Genomic DNA, 22991 nt, shown 5'->3' with positions numbered 1-22991 from the left:
CTCTTGAGCCATCGAATCTAGGTAAAATAATTAGATATTGACATCAAATCTTAGCTACTGTTGAACAAATTTATCAAAATAATACGAGTACCTATTTTTATCAACATCATAGACACATAGGCTATAAAATAAAATACAAATTTATACCAATATAAGTAAATATATTATCTCGCTAATACTCTTTTTCGTTTCATTTTATGTGGCACTTTTCGCATTTCGAGATTCAAACAAGTTTATCTTTGATCGTAAATTTTTCATAAATTCTTTTAACATTTTAAATTATCAATTATTGAGACTTATAGTACTCTTTACATAGTTTACAAATATATAAATTTTATTTTAAAATTTTTGAAAATTGCATACTCAAATGTCCAGTCAAAGTTAAATTATTTGACTCTCGAAAAATAAAAAATGACACGCAGAATGGGGCAAAGGGAGTATTTATTATTGCAACTCGAAAACATAAAATTAATATACTCCATCCATTTCAAAAAGAATGACTCTATTTTTTTTAGTCTGTTTAAAAAATAATGACTCATTTCCGTTTTTTTCAACATTTTAACTTTATTTTTTTATGTGTATTGTTTAAGACCATAAGATTAAAGAACATTTTGGTACATTTGACATAAATTTAATTCAAAATCACAAGATTAAAAAATCTTCTTTCTTATCTTAAACTTCGTTCCAAGTCAAATTAGGTTATCCTTTTTGAAACGAGGGGTAATACTTTTGTTCTTTCTTACAACCGGGGTTGATTTACATATTATATAGATATAGATATATCGTATATTAATGATGATAACTATATATGGAAGTGAAAAATAACAATTAAAGCAAATAATTAGAGAAGCTCTATGTATTTCATAAAATACGAAGAGCACAATGTACATGTTGCATGTCGGACTTTTTGGATTGTAGCTTTAGGTTCCACGCATGGCTACTTTAAAGTTTAATTATCTAGCTATATATGAGTTCTAATTTTATTTTGTGCGTCTCCCACTCATAAATATTATGAAAAATTATTATATAATGGTCCCGAGAACATATATTTCTTGGGGCATATCATGAAGACAAGTGAAAAACTATATCCCTATGTACAATATGACCAAATTAATTAAGACCATGAAAATTTATGATTGTTATCTTGACTTCATTGTGAATTACAACTTCAAAGATACCGTGACTAAATTCAGTGTATACGTTCGAAAATGGATTGAATCATAATCTCACACACACATATATATATATATATTCTTAGTAGAATTCAAAATTTATTTGACAACTAATTAGATACTATTTCTATCAAAAAAAAATAAAAGGGGAGAATTAATACTATATTTAAACGAGAACTTCAAGAATTTTTTTTAAAAAAAGATAAAGATCTAATCTTTAATTAGGAATGACAAAATTCAAAGTAAATAAATATTAAATAATTCTATGTCAATCGTTAATTATAAATGAATGCTAGTCGATCAAAGATCTAAAAAAAGGTAAAATTATTCAATTTTAATTTGTTCAATATAAATATCAAATATATTGTGAGAAATATAATAAAGAAGATAATTTGTTCTTTACATGCAAGCCCAAAATTTGGAGTCTTTCCCAAATCTTGAATTTAAAGTCGAATTCCCACAAGACTCTTTTCTTCTCTTTTTCCCTATTGGGGACATCCCTACCCAATAGGAATTTACGAATAAAAAATAAACAAGCTGTTCAGAATAATATATAAGAGAAAAATAAAGTTAGAAAGTATAGGGCATGTTCTTTATAATTTAATTTAAAATAATGAAAATTCTCCATTCGTGATTTAAAGAGGTGGAAAAAGAATAATTGTCGCACAAATGGAGAATAAATAGTATTGGGTGGAAATGTACAAGATTGTCAGCGTCGACACACATCTTAAAAATTCTTATTTTTATTTTAAATCATAAATTGTTTTTGTTTGTTATGTAACTTAAATTATGTGCCAATAATTATCAACTTGTAGAAGATTCTGATTTGGCTTCTGCCGTATCTAATTATATATATAATCGGATTAGTAATGGATTCAGGATTTTCATTTAGGGATTCAAAAAATTAATATATAAATACGTAGATAAATTTTTAAAAATAAGATTTTTAATTTTTTTTTTTTGAGTTTAAAACCACACTTTTAACACGTTTTAAAATAAAAAATAAGGCTTAAAAAAACTTGAAAAACAGAAATGATTTTTATAAAAAAAAATTGAAACTAAAAAAAGAAAATTAAATACTTTAATAAATGTTGTCATGATTCAAACAACGGACATAGAACTTAATATACAGTGAACTTGCCAATAAGTTATCTATTTCTATTTGTCTTTTAGAAAATTCAAAATATATATATCTAAAAAAATTTTTTATCATATATATTATATTTTTTGCTGAGAGGATTCGGGTGAATCCCCTGATGAGCTGTCCCCTTTGGCCCCAAATCCTATGCTTATCAATTTATGCAAAATGTTTAATGCATCAAATTAATTTTTGAACAGTTCCTTTTTAAGTAGAGAAAACTCTAACCAAAAATCTCCTCCCCACATATTTAATATTATTTATAAAAATATAATGTATTTATTATCCTTTATAATTTTTCAAAATACTATGTTAAAAATGCAAATGTATTCCCCAAAATTAAGTTAAAAGAAATTTAAAAGAGTAAATGAATAGGTCATTGGTCAATTACGAACTAATCTTTGAATCTCCAACTTTAAAGAGATACCCCTTTAGATCAAAATATTTGCATTTAAAGGAGCATATAATCTTTCTTGATAGGTTTGCAAAATCATGATATGGGTATCTTCTTCTTTTTTTTTTAATATTTAGTATTTGAGATTTAATGATTAGATCAATATATAAATTATTAAAGGAAGAAGCAACTTCCATTAAGAGTTTCTTCTATTGAAATTGATTTCGAAATCTTTAATAAATTTTTTATGAAAGATCTTATATTCATCTTAGCATAATCTTAAATATTGTGATATATAATATATGCGTATCATATACAATAACTTATACAGTCTACCTATGGAAGTTAGTGTGGGGTCCTTTTACAATTGGAGAAAATAATATATATCAAGAATGTTAAAAAGAATTCCCTCCTTTTCTGAGGGTGTATGTATTAAACTGCTCATTTAGGTAGCTTCTAGGAAAGATCAACCAATTGAAGATGAAAATGAAATGAAGACATTAAATCTTGATGTTGATTTGTAGAACATATATGGGATTCCTTATATCAAATTGGGACCCTTAATTAATTGAGAATGTATCAAAACCAAATTTAGTCATTTTCTTTTTTAACTTTAAAGACAGTTGACTCATTGACCAATTTTATATTTCAAAAGTGGTCTGATTTGATGAATTGGAAGTGTTGAGTTACTTCTTGGTTGATTCCTTGTGATTGTGACCCTTATTCTCAAAGTTTTATGTGACCCTTATTGCTTGAGAACAAGTACTAGTTGCTAATTTCTTGATGGATGTTGTTTTCACTTGTCAACCTAATCTATACCTTTGGTAGTCACTAAATGTGCATTTGGAAGCTTTAGCAAGTGCTCTTTATCAATCAATCAACTATCAACACATCCAAAGCCCCAAATATTTATTTGTACTCGCACCTACCTCTATATTAAATATTCAACATATTCATCATAATAAAATCATTTACTCAATCTTCTTTAAAATAGCTTACTATTGAAAGAGCGTCCTCTCCCTCTCTCTATCTCTTTATTCATCAGGATATTGAGTTTTACGATACTCATGAGCTTATGTTGTTTTCAACTTCTAACTTTACTATATCGATAATTTGTTACAAGGCTTTTTCTTCTTCTTTTTATTCCTTGTTTCCCTCCATTTGCAAGAAAATCAAATAAAAAAATCAAATGAAAACTCAAATCACTCGACAATAATAATTTCACCCTAACAGCTATATATGTCATTGGAATTCTTAATATTATTATTGCTCATTTTTGCATTCACAATTGGGCTTTTTGCACCAAATCAAATTGGACTGACCAGTGACTATGGATCGAATTGACAAAGCATCGAATAGATTGTCACAGTGCCTATTTATCTGCTCCAATTTTGTATTGGTCCAGCACTTCTCATTTACCCACTGTTTATGAGCTAAAAGTAACTGGGGCTTGGGACCTAATATATAGCAAGCAAAGTATAAGTAGCATGATAAAAAAAAAGTCATCCTTGTCAATCATGATATACGGGTTTAAAGATGACATGTAGTTCTTTTGATGTTTGACTTCAATCTCTTAATCACTAGTACACAGACAACAAATTAAACAAAAATAAAATATACATTGCGTAGATTTTTTTGACAAATGAAGATCAGATTTACAGACTTAAGTAGTGTAACAATTTTTATTAGTGCTACTTTCCGTTGTACCAAATGAAGGTCACAATTTCATAATGTCAACACAAAAATCCATGAGTTTTTTGTTTAGTAAATGTCGAGGATCTCAAGAATGGATCTATTGCAGAGGGGACAACAACCTCGGTTCAACCAAAGCTCTCTTGAACACACCCTACAATATGTGTGTCCACATGGTATGAATGCTGCTCCTTTTTTCCTTCCCATGCACACGCAGCACACCCTATCATTACCCAGCCCTGATTCTTCCTTCTCATCCCACCCGTTCGTTTCTTCCAACAATCTCATCAACGACACCCTGTACGGTGATCCTCCTCCAGTACCCGGCCCATCTTCGTTGGATCTTAACGGGCTTGTATTTGGGCCTGGGCTATCAGAATCTTGGGCCGATCTAAAATTACGCTCCGCTAGCAACGCCGCCGCTAAGTTCATCCCGGAACCCGTAGTAATATGATCAGCCAAGCATAAAATATTAACCGACTCTATCTCCGGCTGTGTTTCACGGCCTAATTCCGCCGGTGGCTCGTCGTCGTCCATCACACTTAACGAAGCTGGTCTGAGACACAAAGTGGTCCCACAACATGCAATGGATCCGGTGAATCCTAACCGTTGAGTTAAACTCTTTCGTCGTCTCACGACCCGATCATCACCGTCCATTCTCTCTCTAAGCAATTCCGCCATGGTTCTTACTTCTATCCCTCTCTTTCTCCTAATTTCCTGCAATCCAAAACCCAACATTTCGATAATTTCACTCATTTTTTTTTCCAGAAAATAAAAACACGACGAAAATATAAAAAAAAACACGTATAAATTAAACTTGAGCAAAAGATGCATGAACACACACATATAATGCATGTATATATATATATATAAGTAGAGGTAGAATAAATGATCGGAAGTTAATCACGTGATGAGTAATATTAGAGGCACCAACGTAACGTACCGCATGAACATAAGCTCCTAGCTAGCTAATTATAGAAGAAAGCAGTAACCTTGTGGGTATTAATAAAGTCATGCGGTTGATCAAATGGAACATAGGGATATGAAATATATAGTACGTAAATATACGCTTTATATTCGTAAGCAAATGAAGCTTTGAAGAAAGAAACAAATGAAAAGACAATTAAGAAGACGAAGAAAAAAAGAATAATTTGGGAGTGGTGGGGCTTAATGTAGATCAACTTCATTTAAATAATATTTTTGGTGGTTTAGATTAGACTATTATCTTATCCTACATTAATACAATCTGCCTGTTTTTTTGTATTAATATTTTTGGAATGGTCGCCGGCCATAACTAAGTCAACACCTATATATATATATATATATATATATTAAATAATAGGGTTTTCCAAATGGCATCGCCGTAATAGTTTTTATTTAGCTAAGCTTCAAAAGATTTACTTATCATTCCAAGAATAATTTTTTTAGTGTTCCATTTATTGGTGCAAGGATATAATCAATAGTTTTAGGGTTGTTTAACCATAAATTTTGTTACTCAATGACATTGATCTCTGCTAATACTTTGCTACATCTGATAAACCTAATACAGATTAGGTAATATCTTTAGAGGAATAAAATAATATGTGAGAATAATTGAACTTCTTAGTCGTCCATATGGACACAACAAACCTAACCAGAATTGGAACTACGTGAATAATAATTAATAAATAAAATCAAGTTTTTCCTAATTTCTCTGCCACTCTGAGCTTTATGTAATGTGATTTAATTACTGTTGTCACACTTCATTAGGGTGGTCTTTTGTTGTAATAATAATTCATTATGATTGTCTAAATTTTTTTAAAAATCGATTTTCATGTTATATTTAATATTTATATAATAGCATTCTAGCTATAAAACCAATGCCATTCTTTGTAGTGGTACATTATTTTGTTAAAGTTATTCCTTTATAATAATCATACTCATCAAATACCATGCAATAATATTCTGTTAAAAAATTATTATGTCATAATATACTCAATTAATGTGACGTACATTAGTATTCAAGTTCGAATATGTAAAAGGAAAAAAATATATTTAACTGATGATGACCATCGATTAGTTTATGGTCATAACTTTCACAAGAAAAGACTAATAGTATTCGTCTTTTTTATTTTCATACTCTTTCTATTTTTTTAATGTTAAATTGTTAAAAGACATTCTTACTCTTTCTATTTTTTTTATATTCTGGCTACACAAAAGCTTTAAACTGATTTTTGCTTACAACTATATTAGACTTTGAGGCTAAATACATAAATACATAGGGTAATGCACGACTATCCCCTCAATCTATGTTTGAAATTTCAGACACACACTCATACTATAGTAAGACCCTATTACCCCTGAACTAATTTTGTTAATAATTTTCTACCTCTTTTCGACTTACGTGACACTATTTTGTGGGTCAAATACTGGTTGACTCTTTTTTTTCAAACTAGTCCTACGTAGGTTGAAAAAGAGTAGAAAATTACTTATTAAATAAGTTCAGGGTTAATAGGACCTTAGTATAGTATAAGTGTGTCTCTGAAATTTCGAAAATAGTTTGATGGGGTACTTGTGCATTTTCCCTAAATATATCTCTAAACTTATTGGATTTTCCCCTTAGATATCTCAACTATGCTATTTTTCTATTGAAAAATGAACCGTCCATAATTTGTTCTTTTTAAACACTGTTGACTAATGTGGAACCAGATTTCATGAGGGGTATCAATAGAAGAATATAACAGAGCTTCGCTACAATGTGTGTGAAATTTTCACATAAATATTGTCACTATAACATGATTTAGCTGTATATATTTAAAGATTCAAAAGAGTTTTTCTTTAATAGTATGTTTTCATATGATTTTCTAATATTTTAAAATGTTGAAGTTTTGTAAGATACTATAATTTTTTATGCAATTTTAAAATACATGAATTTTACTTTTAAAAATTAAATATTCTACATATATCTATATTCATAGCATAAATTAGATAATTTGACCTTGAAACTCCTTATTGTCCCCCATAAAGTGGGAGATGGGAGTACAATTATCCTCACAATTTTTTTTTGGCTTGACACTAAAATATGGATAATATATAAATCTATCATTCAATTTGACTTTGTTTTATATTTATGTCTTTTAATTTTGAGTGAGGATAAGTAAATATTTAAATTTGTATAAAGTTGAACAAATAAACATGTGTTCTAAATGACAATTTGTGTCATACGTGATTTCCTACGTGTATTATATCACATCGAACTCATAAATGTACTTATTTATCTTTATATAAGTTTAACTGTCTATTTGTCCTGATTCAAAATCAGAGGACATAAAATGAGGTTAAATTAAAGAATATTTTTATGTACTGTGCCTTAAGACAATGGTATAATTTGATCCTTTTCCCTGTGACAGTGAATAAAATAATGATTCAACCCACTAAATAAAAATCATAGTTCTTGTAACTTTGTTATTGAGAAGATTGAAGAAAAGTATTAAGAAGCCTGCACTGAAGGAATGAAAATAGGGATAAGAGTCGGCCCATTAACGGCCCTTTTAAGTGTCTCATTGCGACTCACAACTGACCATCAGCTCTCAGCCCACTCTAATTATCTATATAGACTGTACAGTGTACTCAAGAGTGGAGTCTTAAAATGTTAAGAGCGGCGGCGGATAGGGGAGTATAAAATCGAATTGAACTGCAATTTGAGTTAATTTGGAAAAAAATAATGATTAGTAATTGATTTTATTTGGTTTGGTGTTAAAAAAAAATTCGACTATATTTGGATTGATTTGGTTTAAATTAAAAAAAAAAACTCAAGATCAAACCAATTCGACATTGTATATATAATTTTAAAATTTTATTTTACACATAAAAATATTAACTTTGATATAATTTTTAAATATTTCTTATACTTTTTTCATAATTTTTATCTTTTAATATATTATTTCAAGTTTCAAACTTAGAATTTTGGATTGTTCCATAAAAATTATAGTCCACTAGTGTTGATAATTATAATAAAACTTAGATCAAAATTAAATTAATACTAATGCAAAAAGAAAATCAATTCGTATGTGTTTTGAATATTTCAGTGTCATTAATCATATATTATCATTGTTTGTGTTATATAATCTTAAAACACCTTAAATAGTTTTAGTTTGGTATGATTGAAGAAATATTTGGATTATAAGTAAATTATATGTATATGTATGAATACTTTAGCGGGAAAGCCTAAAAACCCCAAGGCTAAAAACCCGAGTTTTATTGGTTTAGTTTGTTTCATAGATTTAACAATTCGACACAAATGCTTTGATTTGATATTTAAAAAACTCGAACCAATCCGACCAAATACGCTCCTGGCGGCAGATAAAGTTGTTCCATCCTTAAATAGAAATCTTGAATTCGAGCTTTAGGTACTGAAAATTTTTTAGTAGGAAATGCTTCCTTCCAAATTTAGCTCTATGTGATACAAATCTATAATAATCGAACTCTAATACGAATATCAGACATCATAAAAACAAAAAAATGTCTCAACTCATACATAGGAAACCACCCAACATATTTGTGCCTAACAAGTTATAAATGGCAATTCTAACGTCCAACTTTTATATTTCACGTGTGTTGCAGGGTTCTTTCTAGTGGGAGCAAAATATTTATTATTGCATTTAGTGGTGTCGATACATTTTTGATTACCAACTTAACCATATCAAGTATTAATTGGTACATATATTTCATTATAATAGGAGTAACTTTTAAGACGGAATTATGTAATTTGATGTAAATACTAAGTACAACAACTCTTAACTAGATAAAATTGAACTCACACCATCTTCCCCTAAAAAATTATTTTTTAGAAAAAAACATAAACTTATAATATATAAATATTAACTTAAAATCCTAATTCTTTGGGGTCGAAATTTATTAAGAGAGATAAAATCTCGTTTTCCTCGAATCATAATGTTCGTTGTTAAAATCCTAATCTCATCATCATACTAATACTTATATTTTTGGACATTACTATAGCCAAAATATCCTGTGCAATTAAACTCCTCCACCACTTAAAATGACCTACTTTTTGGTATTTAAAAAAAATTGGCGAATTGAGAGGATTAAAAAAAATAGAAAATTCTAGAAAGAGGAGAGTTACGTTACGTGTCTAGCTATCATTCCCTCCTCAACATTTTCTCGAAACCCCCAAACTACCCCTACATCATGACTTTTTGTAATTGAATCATAGTTGAGAAAAATAAGAATATAATTAAAATTAAAAATACTTTAAAATTCAAATTACAACAATTAAAGATGAGTGGGAAAAAATAAATCAATGTCAAATCATAATATGTAAAACAAGATGTTTAGCATATAGTGAAGTAATTGTTTATATTATTCTTTACGAATTAAGCTTTTAAATTTTATTACTATAAAAGAGAATTATTTTTCATAAAAATCTAATCCAAAATAGAGTTACAAGAAAATGAGTAACCTTTCAGAACATTATGTAAATATTTTACTGAGTCTATATATAATATAATTCATCTTTGTCAACTTGACTATAGTAGTTTTGTTTGAATATTTGATTATTGCAATTTGTTTTATAATTAATTTAGTGCATGCGCATTGTGTGTGTTGTATCAATATAACATTGCATAAAAAAATTATATATATTTTGCAACTGCAAGTTACAATTACATAATAATAATATAATAATTAATACATTTTGAGAGTTTTCAAAAAAAGTAAAAAAAAATGATATTTTTGGAACAAAACAAATATACTGTTAGATGAATAAATTGATTTTGAAGTTATAAATGAATTAAAGTTAGTAGTTAAAGAATTCTATTATTAGCCAATGTAGTTTGATTTTTTGATATCTTAATTTATAATTTTTGCGGTGTCGTGAAGTTTCATGACTTTAGTTATAGACATCAATCAACGACTATTCAATTACATATTTTAGTTATACATATCAATCAATAATTAATCATATGTATGAATTTAGTTATAAAGTTCAATCAATAATTATTTAACTACATCATCCCAATGTTATCTTCTTTTTATCATATATTTTAGGATATTTTTTTTCGTGAGAAAAAAATCATCATTAATAATTTTCAAATATACTTTTTACCATATATTTAGAATTATTTAATTTTTTAAGATAATCAATATTATAAGAGATTACATAAAAATCAAGAAACATGAAGTAATAGGTATTGATAGGTTTTCTTTTCGTTTATTCACACTCTCAACTAGTAAATATTTTTTATCCAACATTCAATATTCATTTAACATCTGATATATTTAAATTTACGTCACATAGAACTATTCAGAAATATTTAGTGAAGGAATAAATAACTCTCCATACTGATAGTCTCAAATTAATAAATATACTAAACTAAATGAAAAGGGTATGTATGTCTTTTTACCCCAGCTATCCAAGGCAACACGCTCGTTATAAAATGCATCATACAGTATTGTAATTCTCATTCAATCGAGCTTCCCCTGTTTTCTTCATTTCATATTTACAAAAAATAGCATTCTGCTCTTTCTCTGTTTCACTCTGAAAATGGCTTCCATCTCTTCTCTCAATCAAATTCCTTGCAGAACTCTCCAAATTACATCCCAATATTCAAAACCCACCTCCAAAATCTCAACTTTACCCATCTCCTCCACGAATTTCCCATCAAAAACAGAACTACACAGAGCAATTTCAGTCAAAGAATTCACATACCCAAAACCAAAATTCACAGCTCAAGCCACAAATTACGACAAGGAAGATGAGTGGGGGCCGGAAGTGGAGAAAATAAGTCCGGGTGGAGTAGCGGTTGTGGATGAAGAACCACCAAAGGAGCCAAGTGAAATTGAGTTGCTGAAGAAGCAATTGGCGGATTCTTTTTATGGAACCAATAGGGGTTTGAGTGCTAGCAGTGAGACTAGGGCGGAAATCGTTGAACTCATCACACAGCTTGAGTCGAAGAACCCTAATCCAGCACCTACTGAAGCCTTGACTCTTCTCAACGGCAAATGGATTCTTGCGTAAGTTCTTGATTTTTTTTTTTTGGTTGAATTATGTAGTGTGAATTCACTCACATGACCAATTGCTTCACTAGCTTGCAATTTTTTATTTGGTAATTACATCTTTTATTATTTTATTTGTTATGCTCTTAGCAATCGAATTAATTTATTAATTTAAAAACTATAGTAGTTTGCGTATGGGATTAAAACAGTCAGAGTATGAAAAGGAAAGATAAATGAAAGCCTTGTTGCAAACTGGAAGTACTAGTGATCAAAAGTTCAAATTTTTTGGTGCTAACTACCACAGCTACGTAAATATATTGAAGGAATTTCAATCATGACTGTGGCCACATATGTTGCCACGAACATATGACAAATATATGTCCAGTGTCCACTCTTAATTTTCGAATGTTTCTTGAGATGAACCTTATATGAGCATCACTTTCTTAGTCATGAGAATTCAGGTGGCATCATTTCGCTATCAAGAATGTTAAATGTTCTTGCTTCAGTGTATATTTGTCATGAACACTTGGAATTCTGTGCTGGAACACTGCAGGTACACATCTTTTTCGGGTTTGTTCCCCTTGTTGTCACGGGGCAATCTGCTTCTGGTTCGAGTTGAAGAGATTTCACAGACTATCGATTCTGAGAGTTTCACTGTCCAAAACTCTGTTGTCTTTGCTGGACCTTTAGCTACAACTTCCATTAGTACCAATGCCAAATTCGAAGTCAGAAGTCCAAAACGCGTCCAGGTAAGTATCTTCTTTAACATCTTTCTAGTCTTGTCATCGTTCCTTGTACTTTGATCATCATTTTAGTCTCATGTTATACGGTGTGTTTGGTTCAGATTAAATTCGAAGAAGGCATAATTGGAACACCCCAGTTGACAGATTCCATCGTATTGCCTGAGAACGTTGAATTCTTGGGACAAAAGATTGATCTAAGCCCCTTCAAAGGCTTGATTACTTCAGTCCAAGACACAGCTTCCTCGGTGGCCAAGTCCATTTCAAGTCAACCACCAATTAAGTTTCCTATTTCCAATAACAATGCACAATCATGGCTGCTGACAACCTACTTGGATGATGAGCTTAGGATCTCCAGAGGAGATGCTGGCAGTGTATTTGTGTTGATCAAGGAAGGCAGTCCCCTCTTGAAGCCTTAAAAGACACATGTTTTTGGAGTTATGTTTTTCATCATAATATAGGAGAGCAAACACTAGAAAGTAAAAAAATATGATGTAAACTAAAAATAAGTTTTCCTCAAGTCAAACTCTATAGATGGCTTGTCCTCATGATCTGTACTTATGGCATATTATTAAATTATAGCTTGAAAGAAGTTAACATATGAATCACTTAGCAGGAGACCATTCTAATTTAGAAGCCTTCATATGCTAATCGGAATAGGGTCAAAAATACCCTAAAATTATTTGAAATAACTCATATTTGTCCTTAAACTATATTTCGGTTCAAATTTATCTTTTTCGTCAAACTATTGGGTAATGGGTAAAATGTACTATTCTTATTAATGGAAGTTGTTAAATGTAATGTGGATGTCACATTACATGCCAATACTAATTACTCTTTTTTTTACCGTTACTTAGACTAAGTTCTTAAATTTTAACTATTCTTTTTTTCTTATTCATTATTTTCCAGAAAAGATTTCACCCCTTCTCCCTCATTAAAGTATGTTATTGAACAAGTATATTTTATCACCGCTAAACAAAAAACATTGAGCAATAGAATACCAACAATGTAACTTGATAAACCAATTTGCAAAATGAGGAACATTAACGGTGGAAGCAAATATTTGAACTTCATATAAAACATGTTGAGCACAAAACACACTACTCCAAATACAAACCCTCCGCTAGCTTGTTGTTTGTTAAAAATCAGCAAAGTTGGTCAATAGCCGAAAATAAACTAAAGTAAAGAACTAATGAAGAAATAGAGAAACTAGAAATAATTTCACAAAAGCTGGACATAAACCAAGTAAAGAACTAATGAAGAAATGCATTACTAAACATTAAGTAAAAAATGAAAATAAACATCACAAAATCTGGACAAAAACGAAACTTCAATCAGGGAGAAGCAGTGAAATTGATTCTGGAAAATAAGGAAATACGGGGAAAAAAAGAGTAATTGGGATTTAGGATTTATCTATGTGGCAGTGGAAAAAAAAAGTAATTTATATTGGCATGCAGTATGACATTTAAAACTTTCGTTAATAAGAAAGGTATTTTTGACTCAATAGTTTAACGGAAAGGATAGACTTGAGTCAAAATATAGTTTAAGAATAAATATAAGTTATTTTGGATCGTTTAAGAAACTTTTTGACGTTTTTCCATATGCAGATGTACATTGAGTTTATTTCATCCGAGTTCAATTTTTACATTAACTATTTTTTTAATCATATTAGCTGAAGAGATGCTATACAATAAGAAATTAATATACGGAATAATTGTAATTTGTGCGGCTACATATCACAATATGAATTGGGAAATTGAATCGATGAACAGTACTAAATCTAGTTCAATTTGGATTTCTAGTTACGTTGAGGGGTATTAAAATTTCAAAAATCGATCAAATGCCCACCCTGGTAACTCTAGTGGTAACAAAAGGAAGAGAAATAAATGGAATAAAAATCACAAAATAACGGAATATGCTTTTTTCACCTTTCCACCAACCATCCCCTACCTAAAAAAGGATTGCAAAAAAAAAAAAGAATAATTAATAATGTAGTAAATCCCTAACAAAATGACACTCTTTGTTGGTTGTATGACGAATATACTGAAGTACCCTTGTAATAAAATAAGTTTCTTACTAAAATACCCCTATCTTACTCACCCGGCGGGGTTTCCAAGGACAATTTTGCCCTTTTGCAAATCAAAAGCGACAGAGCAACAATAAAATAGGGAGCTCCGAAAGATCTGATTATTTGGCCTCTCAAGTCTCAACTTGTTCACTGCTACTCCTCACTAACCCCCAAAACAACTCTTCTCTTTTCTGCTCCGGCGATTTCAATGGCCGCCGCCGCTCTTTCTTTGCTTAACAACGGAGAGTTAGCTTCTTCCGTTAAGTCTCCGGGTACCGGACGATATGCTGCCGTTTACAGTGAAGTTCAAAACAGTCGTTTAGATCACCCTCTTCCTCTTCCTTCTGTTCTCGGAAGCCCTTTCAAAGTCGTTGATGGTCCTCCTTCATCTGCCGCCGGTCATCCAGGTCTTTTTACTGCATTCTTCCTAAATATTTTTTCCTCTAAATAGATCAAGTTTTACCTTAATAAATCAATTTCTGTACTGCTCTGCATTCCTGTTTAACTGTATTTCTAAGGTTACATTTTCCACCCGTAATAGATCAAGTTAATTCTGTATTCCTTTAACTATATATTCTTGCATAACATTATTTTTTTCCTGTAGCAGATCAAGTTACTTTACTGTTTTGCATTCGTTAGACTGTTTTCTATTGTACATCAATGCGTTAATTGTAATAGATCAAGTTGCTGTATGTATATTCATGTGTTATAATGTTTGTTTCATAATAGTCCAAGTGACCGTGATGTTTTGCGGGATCTCTCTTAACACTTATTTCAAGTGATGTGTAATGATTTCAGGTATATCCAAACATTACTTCAACTTCCAAATACTTCCTTTCCAACTTCAACCAAATAGTTTACAAACGCCAATTAAGGAGGATCAAATCTTGAAAAGTTTGATCTAAGAAGTTCATAAATTATAACGTAGAAGTTTACGGTTGCAAGTCGTTCTGCACCCTTCACTGGATAAACTTTATAGAGCCTTCTTTAGGAGCATGCTGTTGTTTATGATGTGTATGATAAATTTGAGGATGATTTGGTGATTGCAGAGGAGATTGCAAAGCTTTTTCCTTCCTTATACGGACAACCATCTGTTTCATTGGTGCCTGATGATTCTGGGGATGTTGCGATGAATCAAATCTTGAAAATAGGAGTGGTGTTATCTGGAGGCCAAGCTCCCGGAGGACATAATGTTATTTCTGGAATTTTTGGTTAGTTCATCCTTGAGAACTTTATGTTAGTTCAATTATTGCAGATTTTTCTTTTTCTTCTTTTACTCAAATTTTGTATTTGGACGGTAGATTATTTGCAGACTCATTGCAAGGGAAGCACAATGTATGGATTCAGGGGTGGACCAGCTGGAGTCATGAAGGGAAAGTATGTGGGGTTGACCCCGGAGTTCATTTACCCATACAGAAATCAGGTATGTTGCCTAGCAGCTTTTTTCTGTTAACAAGATATTTTAGAACTTTAATCTGTCTCCCAATTCAACGTCCAGAACATTATTTACGAGTTCATATTCTTTCTTCTAGGGTGGATTTGATATGATTTGCAGTGGTAGGGACAAGATTGAGACTCCAGAGCAGGTACTCACCATATTCTATAATTATACGAACCTTCTATAATCTATCTAGCTATGCATATTACACACGAAAAAGTATTCTATTTAATGACCAATTCCATCATTTCAGTTTAAGCAAGCTGAAGAGACAGCAAAGAAGCTCGATCTAGATGGTCTTGTCGTAATTGGTGGAGATGACTCCAATACAAATGCTTGTCTTCTTGCTGAGAACTTCAGGTGACATAATGTGCCCAAAAATAAAATGAGAAATAAAAAAATTAGCAGTTGAAATGATTGTCTTTTTTTGATGTTTAATCAGTACTATTGCTGGGGCTAAATAAGTTGCTGTGTTTTTTCAGAAGTAAAAATTTGAAAACTCGGGTTATTGGATGCCCGAAAACCATAGATGGTGACTTAAAATCGAAAGAGGTTCCCACAAGTTTTGGCTTTGATACGGCATGCAAGGTAACTCTTTCTGATTAACACATTTTTCTTTCTCTATAAAGATTCAATATCTTTCGATTTGTATAAAAGAAACAGTCTTATAAAGTATAGAAAGTGAAGCTGTACGAATGTGTGTTAATCTGGATAATGATGTTAATGATTCAAGCTTACCATCAGCTAGTCTTAGCCATCAGCCTATCCCGTGTCATAGACTAATCTATGAGTATAAGACCCTTAAACACAAGATACTCACAACAGAAACCTTGTTTTTGGGCATGTACCCCAGTCTTGACTGGCTTCCGGTGGCTGGCATGATCATTTTTCTCATATTTTGTTACATATTTGATTCTGATTGGCAACAAAAGATCAGTTTCTCTTCAAAGAACAATTTCTCATTGCATAACATGCTCAATGCTAGAAAATGTTGAAAACCTTCAATACTTTGTTTGCAAATGCTACAATCTTCAAATTTGCTTAAGTCATAATATTTCCATACAGACTGATTTTCTCATTTTTCTGCTTGAAGTTTTAATTGATAATGCATGATCCTGTAGTGCATTATCCGGTGAAGGTTCATGTAATAATAGTTTCCATTTTGATTTATAGATATATGCAGAAATGATTGGGAATGTGATGGTAGATGCTCGATCAACAGGAAAATACTATCATTGTAAGTTCACTAGCCTTATCATATGGTAGGATCAACTTCATCATAGCACTTCTTATCTCATGTCTCCTCATTTTAGGACAGGATTTTTGTGTAAAGTAAATTATTCATCAAGAACTGAAAATATACTATCTTTCTCTTACTAATGTCGTAATTGTATTAGAAATCGATCTTTTCCAAGCTACATGCTTCCCTTAGAAATTGGATCAGGCTATGGATTGGCCCCCCAGGGATTAGTTGAACTGGTAAATGTTGACACTTGTGACTTAGGGCACAGGTTTGAGCCCAAACAAGGCTGGTAGTATTTAAGTGGAGAAGAGAAGAGGGGCAGACACATTACCCAGAGTGTACAAGGCTGCCTTAGTCCTAAGGGTTGGTTCCAGATGGATTTCCTCAGTCAATTTTAAAAAATGGCTACGGGTTGGACCAATACTTCCATAAAGAGATCGGCCCTCTTATCTATTAGTGCTCTTACTCATGTCATCATTCTCTGTCAAAGTTTTCTTTGTCGCGAGTGTAGTTTTGGTGTTTATCATCTAGTTCCTGGTCGTGAAGGAGGGTTGCCGTTTATTGGTTAAAATTAGAGCGTATGAGAGGATCTGAGAGGCATTGAGCATACCTGACCGAAAGAGATCTGATGAATTGTTTTGCTTTACAATGAAGACTTGGACTTTCTTTTATGCATCTTTTCTCTTTCTTTCTCACTATAATTTTACAACTTACCTGTTTCTTTGATGTTATTTAATGGATTGGTACTTTTTCTTGATGATGAATTTTCACTTGACTTTTCTATATCTATTTGCTCTTTTTGTCTTTCCTTTTGGTTCCAGTAAGCAGTTATGCCTTTGATATTATCAAACTGTCGGTTGGTTGATCATTTTTGCTGCTCGGAGCTTCTTGTACTTACCTCATACAGGAAATAGCATGTTTCTTCAACCTAAATATATTTGAAAGAACAAACTTCAGATATTTGGATTTTGATTGCTTTCCGCATATGCCATGTGTCTCTACTGGTTTTGAATAGTTATATACTGTTCGTTTAGTTTGAGAAAATAAATGGTATTATATTCAAAATTATCCAATATATTGAAAAGCAAAGAGAAGTGGTGAGTCTCCACGATATTTATGCAGCAATTCTGTCATGAACTGAGCCTGTCATTTTGCCACTAGTCGAAGCTGAATTTTACTAGTGTCTTATGTATTCCACTCGGAGTTACCGTATGTTTTTTACTTTTTTTTTCTAGCATTTAATGTTTTACTAATTGCAATATCTACCAGTTTGAGTTTCACCTTCTGTTCATCTGATGTTTGTATATGAACTTATTTTCCCTACTGCTCATAAATTCAAAAAAAGAAAAAGAATAAAAGAAGGCTTAACTTTATTTTTACTAAACCATCATAGCTCTTGTATATTTAGTATCTGAAAATTCTATTATGTTGGTGGACTTCATTAGATATAATTGTGTTAAGGCATAAAAGTATTGCAGTTCAAATGTCACAAAAAAGGTCTTCATCGTACTTCATTGTGGTTTTCTTTGAGCAATTATTATCTGCTCAGTTCTCTATTTGCTTTGCATACATCTGAAATATCATAACCTTGTCTGTTAACTCATTACAGTTGTGCGGCTCATGGGGCGTGCTGCTTCACACATTACTCTAGAGTGTGCTCTGCAAACTCATCCAAACGTTACTTTGATTGGAGAAGAGGTATCTTTCTTAATTTTAGCACTCCTCTTCTGCACCAAAAATCTTTTGAGAAAATATAAACCTTTGTTTATAGTCAAATAAGAAAAATACACGAGTACTTATCTTGAAAAAAGAGGGCATCATTTTTTAGAAAATGTTGCTCTACGTTGTAGATTTAAATTTCTTGGTGTGATTTGTAAAGGTTTACACTTCTGCTTTCAAATATGCTCTCGATCCAAGAGTGCAATTAAAGTTCATTGGAAAGAAAAATATGTGTTTTTTTGGGAGGTGTAGGGGGTTGATTTGTGGTCTACTCTTGTTACTTAATGCATACAACTTGGGGACAAAATTTAAAATGCAAGGAGGAAAGAAACCAAGATTATTTAAGCTGCACACAAAGGCAGTTAATTCTGTGAAATTGCTTTGGCATGCGCCATTGAGAAAGTGAAGAAGTTTTTGATCACTAATCTGTAGTTATACGATGCTTATATCACATTCCACTGGTTAACAAACTTCAAAACCAACTATATCTCAAACATGTCAAATTTTGGCAGGTATTTGCAAAGAAACTGACTCTTAAGAATGTTACGGATTACATTGCTGATGTGGTCTGCAAGCGCGCAGAGTCAGGTTACAATTATGGAGTTATTCTCATTCCCGAAGGACTTATAGATTTCATTCCTGAGGTAAAACAGCATATAACTTAACCTAATGTAGTCAATTAAAGTTCTGACCTTATACTGGTAAACCTTTTGGAAACTGGTTGTATGTGTTCCGACTTCGTAGTGGTGTTTTGCAGGTTCAGCAACTCATTGCGGAACTAAATGAAATATTGGCACATGATGTCGTAGATGAAGCTGGTGTTTGGAAAAAGAAACTTACTCCCCAGTGCCTTGAGCTCTTTGAGTTGTTGCCCCTAGCTATTCAGGAACAACTGCTTCTTGAGAGAGATCCACACGGCAATGTCCAGGTAAATATTGATCATGGTCAAAGTCGATTCTACTCTGTGCTACACAATTTGATAACAAGTGTTATTTCTGCAGGTTGCGAAAATTGAAACTGAGAAAATGCTTATTCAAATGGTTGAAACTGAGTTGGATCAGAGGAAGCAGAAGGGTGCATATAATGCTCAATTTAAAGGACAGTCCCACTTTTTTGGGTACTCTTCTTGCACGATCTTTCATTGCTTTACTTTCTGTTTGTGTCATACCATAACTTTATATTATTCGAAATAAGGTCTTAGTACTGACAATTGGTCAAACTTTGCAGTTATGAAGGAAGGTGTGGCTTGCCATCCAATTTTGATTCTACATACTGTTACGCGTTGGGGTATGGTGCAGGATCACTGCTTCAAAGTGGGAAGACAGGGTTGATATCATCGGTATGTGCTTCTTCTGCTATAAAATAGTTTAGTTCCAATTGTTTTATTAGATGCATTGTTATATTTTCCTGATTAGTGACTATTTGGACCTGTGCGACTCATTTCTGAATATCCTAAAATTCATACATCAGCTAACTCACTCTTGATTTTCCTTGTGTAATAGGTTGGTAATTTGGCTGCTCCTGTTGAAGAATGGACGGTAGGTGGAACAGCACTCACTGCATTGATGGACGTAGAGAGGAGACATGGTACAACAACTCGTTCTTCCCTTCATTGATTTTCTACACAATAGACATGTCCTTGCTGCGTCATTTCATCTAATTCATACTCTAAATGTTTTTCAATTATACAGGCAAGTTCAAGCCAGTGATCAAGAAGGCTATGGTTGAGCTTGAAGGTTAGAACTCTCGGATATAATATAACTTCTATCAAAACTGTTTGTTCTTACAGAGCGCAACTACAACCCATTCATGTTCAACCAAGTAGAAAACTAACTTGGAATGTTTATTCAGGTGCTCCATTCAAGAAATTTGCTTCAAAGAGGGAAGAATGGGCTCTTAACAACCGATACATTAACCCAGGTATGTTGAGTTTGACCTTGGTTTATGAAGCAGCATTAGTTATTAATTATTATCGATAATTCTGCTCACCTTATTATATGACATATTTGGGGGAAAATGGAGCATTCAATCTCACCATCTCTTGTGGTTTTGTGAATACAGGTCCCATTCAATTTGTTGGTCCAGTGGCGAATAAAGTAAACCACACTTTACTTCTGGAGTTGGGAGTAGATGCATAGGAGGGAGGGGATATATGAATTGTTGTGAAATACACTTGTTGTACTATGATTTTTTCGAGGGAGAACGTAAGCACTTATCGCTTATGTTTAAGTTGTTTTTCGGCTAATGATCTATGTGAAACTCGAATCTTGCTTTTAACATATGCTTGATTACAAGATTTTTAATGTGGCATTTGAATAATATAATCTCTTGTTTTAAAAATATTCTCTTCTTATGAAGGTAAATGAAAAAAAATACATAAGTAGAGCCTTTGCATATTATTACTGTGTTTATGTCGATTTGATGAATCTGGCACTCTTTTGTCAATTTGTTCTTGGACTACCGGTGCTTGGTGATAATAATCAGTATGAATACTTGTAATCTAACACTTTACATAAATGATATTAACTCAAATTGTCGATTTTGATGATATTCTTAAAAGAAAAACCTATACTATTACATGTTTAATTTGTTGTATTTACACAGCAAATTTGAAAAAAGGCAAAGCGTATTTGGCATGAGACTGTGGTGATGAACTATCACATGAATCAGAGTTGGACAGTAAGACAGGTGAATAGTTGTTTGTAGACATAAGACTCCAAAAAGGGATTCACCCTTTTTTACCTTTCACCAAAATCCATGAAAAAAGGCATCAGAATTTCCACGTGCTCTACACATATATGGTCTCTCACTTTTCCGTTAATTTCTCCTTTACTTGCGACTTCAAATATTCTCCATTTCAATAAAATACTATCATTTATATTCTACATATCAAGTTAAAAGGATTTACAAACAACGATATCCCATTGTTTATATCAAAATTTAAACATATATTTGTAAATTTGTTGATTCAATATTTTCAAGTTGGTAAGAATTAGTTATTTCTTTCTATTACTAATGAGAAGGTTTTCATCTTGAGTGTGCAGAAACATTAGAAGAAATACATTTTGTCATACACCATATACCAAATTGTTGTAAATTATAATTCGGTATTATTATAGATTTTAAAATATAAAACAAGATTTTCCGACTAATAGTCCATCTTCTAGATGTTCTTTAAAACCAGCTTTGATTTGTGTTAGGGTTGTAGGGATGACTTCATTCTAAATAGAAGTATTTGATTCGAGGCTTATATATCTGTAATATGTGAACTAAAATTAATCAAATTTCAATATGAATATTGAATATCGAGTGGAATAAAAAAGATGAAGGAATATTGTCACCAACTGGAAGACTTTAATTGAACATACAAGTTATTTATACTTGTGATCTTATCAACCTACATCCTAAATAACTATTAGCAAGTCGCTAAGCATATAATATAAATAAAACATTTTCTCCTAATCCAAGTAAATTAATTATGTGACGTATCATTTTATTTGAAGAAGTCATACTTCGAATGGAGCAAAAGCTACGATGGTCAATGTCTGTTCTTACATATTTTTAATAGCAGTGCTTTTTCTAAGTACTTCCAGAATATGTTGAACTTTGTTTGAAATAAATAAACTTGTGTAATTGATGTCTACGTTCACATTAATGATTCTACTCACTTTGACTTTCATACCGTTTAATCAATAATTAAATTTATTATATTCGAGGACGATATAATAAAATTATTATTTTATAAATAAAAATAAATGGAGAGAATAATTACTAATTATATGAGTACGTAGTTACATTTTTAATAATTGGTGGGTATGAATCACAATCATAACAGCTTAAGAAAGATATGGTTCTCCTCCAACAAACAAAAAAGAGAAGACAAATTCGTTGTTAATTAGGACAACCTGGAACAGCAAGCTAACTATTCAATGGCTAAAACTTTTCTGGGAGTAAAAGCTTTAAAATTATACTCGAAAGTAAGTAGAGGCAGATTCAAAATTTGAAACTGATAGATTCGTTTAGTAATATCAATTCTCAAGTTAAATCTTTGAAACTGATAGATTCCTATAGTGATATTAGTTCTCAAGTTAATACTACAAACAGAAGTATTATTAGTTTCATTTTAAACTATTGATAGTCTTTAAAAACATCATTTTACTTGATTAATTGAACTTAAATACATTACAATTATGTAATATCAGTGCAATACACTCCTAAATTCTTATCAAATTTTGAGCTATTCTTAACGAAGTTTGAGAGCACTTGTTAACAATGTTAGCAATTTGGGAATAAAACAAATTATTTATGCTAAATTTATGAGTGATTTTAATATTTTTCACTTTTATAATAATATTGTGTACAAGTACTTATTTATGAGTTTTCAGTATATGTAT

General features: G+C 31.4%; 3 protein-coding genes across 3 annotated transcripts; 2 read left to right on the top strand and 1 right to left on the bottom strand.

The window, feature by feature from the left end:
- Positions 1-4227: 4227 nt before the first annotated feature.
- LOC104645789 (uncharacterized) lies at positions 4228-5479 on the bottom strand. The gene is made up of 2 exons (XM_010318262.4): positions 5340-5479; positions 4228-5113 (listed from the first exon to the last, which is right to left on the bottom strand). Exon 2 carries the CDS (start codon positions 5075-5077, stop codon positions 4466-4468), a length of 612 nt encoding a protein of 203 aa, XP_010316564.1. The 5' UTR covers positions 5078-5113; positions 5340-5479; the 3' UTR covers positions 4228-4465.
- A 5424-nt stretch (positions 5480-10903) lies between these two features.
- Positions 10904-12647, top strand: ChrC (plastid lipid associated protein CHRC). Its single transcript, NM_001247254.1, has 3 exons — positions 10904-11407; positions 11943-12138; positions 12234-12647. The coding sequence occupies exons 1-3, from the start codon at positions 10938-10940 to the stop codon at positions 12546-12548; spliced, it is 981 nt and encodes a 326-aa protein (NP_001234183.1). The 5' UTR covers positions 10904-10937; the 3' UTR covers positions 12549-12647.
- A 1653-nt stretch (positions 12648-14300) lies between these two features.
- Positions 14301-20970, top strand: LOC101243849 (pyrophosphate--fructose 6-phosphate 1-phosphotransferase subunit beta-like). Its single transcript, NM_001310043.1, is given in 16 exon segments — positions 14301-14604; positions 15247-15408; positions 15499-15620; positions 15730-15783; positions 15889-15995; positions 16118-16223; positions 16809-16872; positions 18488-18576; positions 19110-19241; positions 19355-19525; positions 19599-19714; positions 19825-19936; positions 20100-20184; positions 20289-20333; positions 20449-20517; positions 20659-20970. Coding segments are annotated over 16 exon segments (1710 nt in total). The 5' UTR covers positions 14301-14405; the 3' UTR covers positions 20736-20970.
- The last annotated feature ends 2021 nt before the right edge of the window (positions 20971-22991 follow it).

Source organism: Solanum lycopersicum, chromosome 2, assembly GCF_036512215.1.
Source record: "Solanum lycopersicum chromosome 2, SLM_r2.1".
Classification (NCBI taxonomy): Eukaryota; Viridiplantae; Streptophyta; class Magnoliopsida; order Solanales; family Solanaceae; genus Solanum; species Solanum lycopersicum.
The sequence above is the reverse complement of the archived record's forward strand: the minus strand, read 5'-3'. Positions and strand labels throughout refer to the sequence as shown.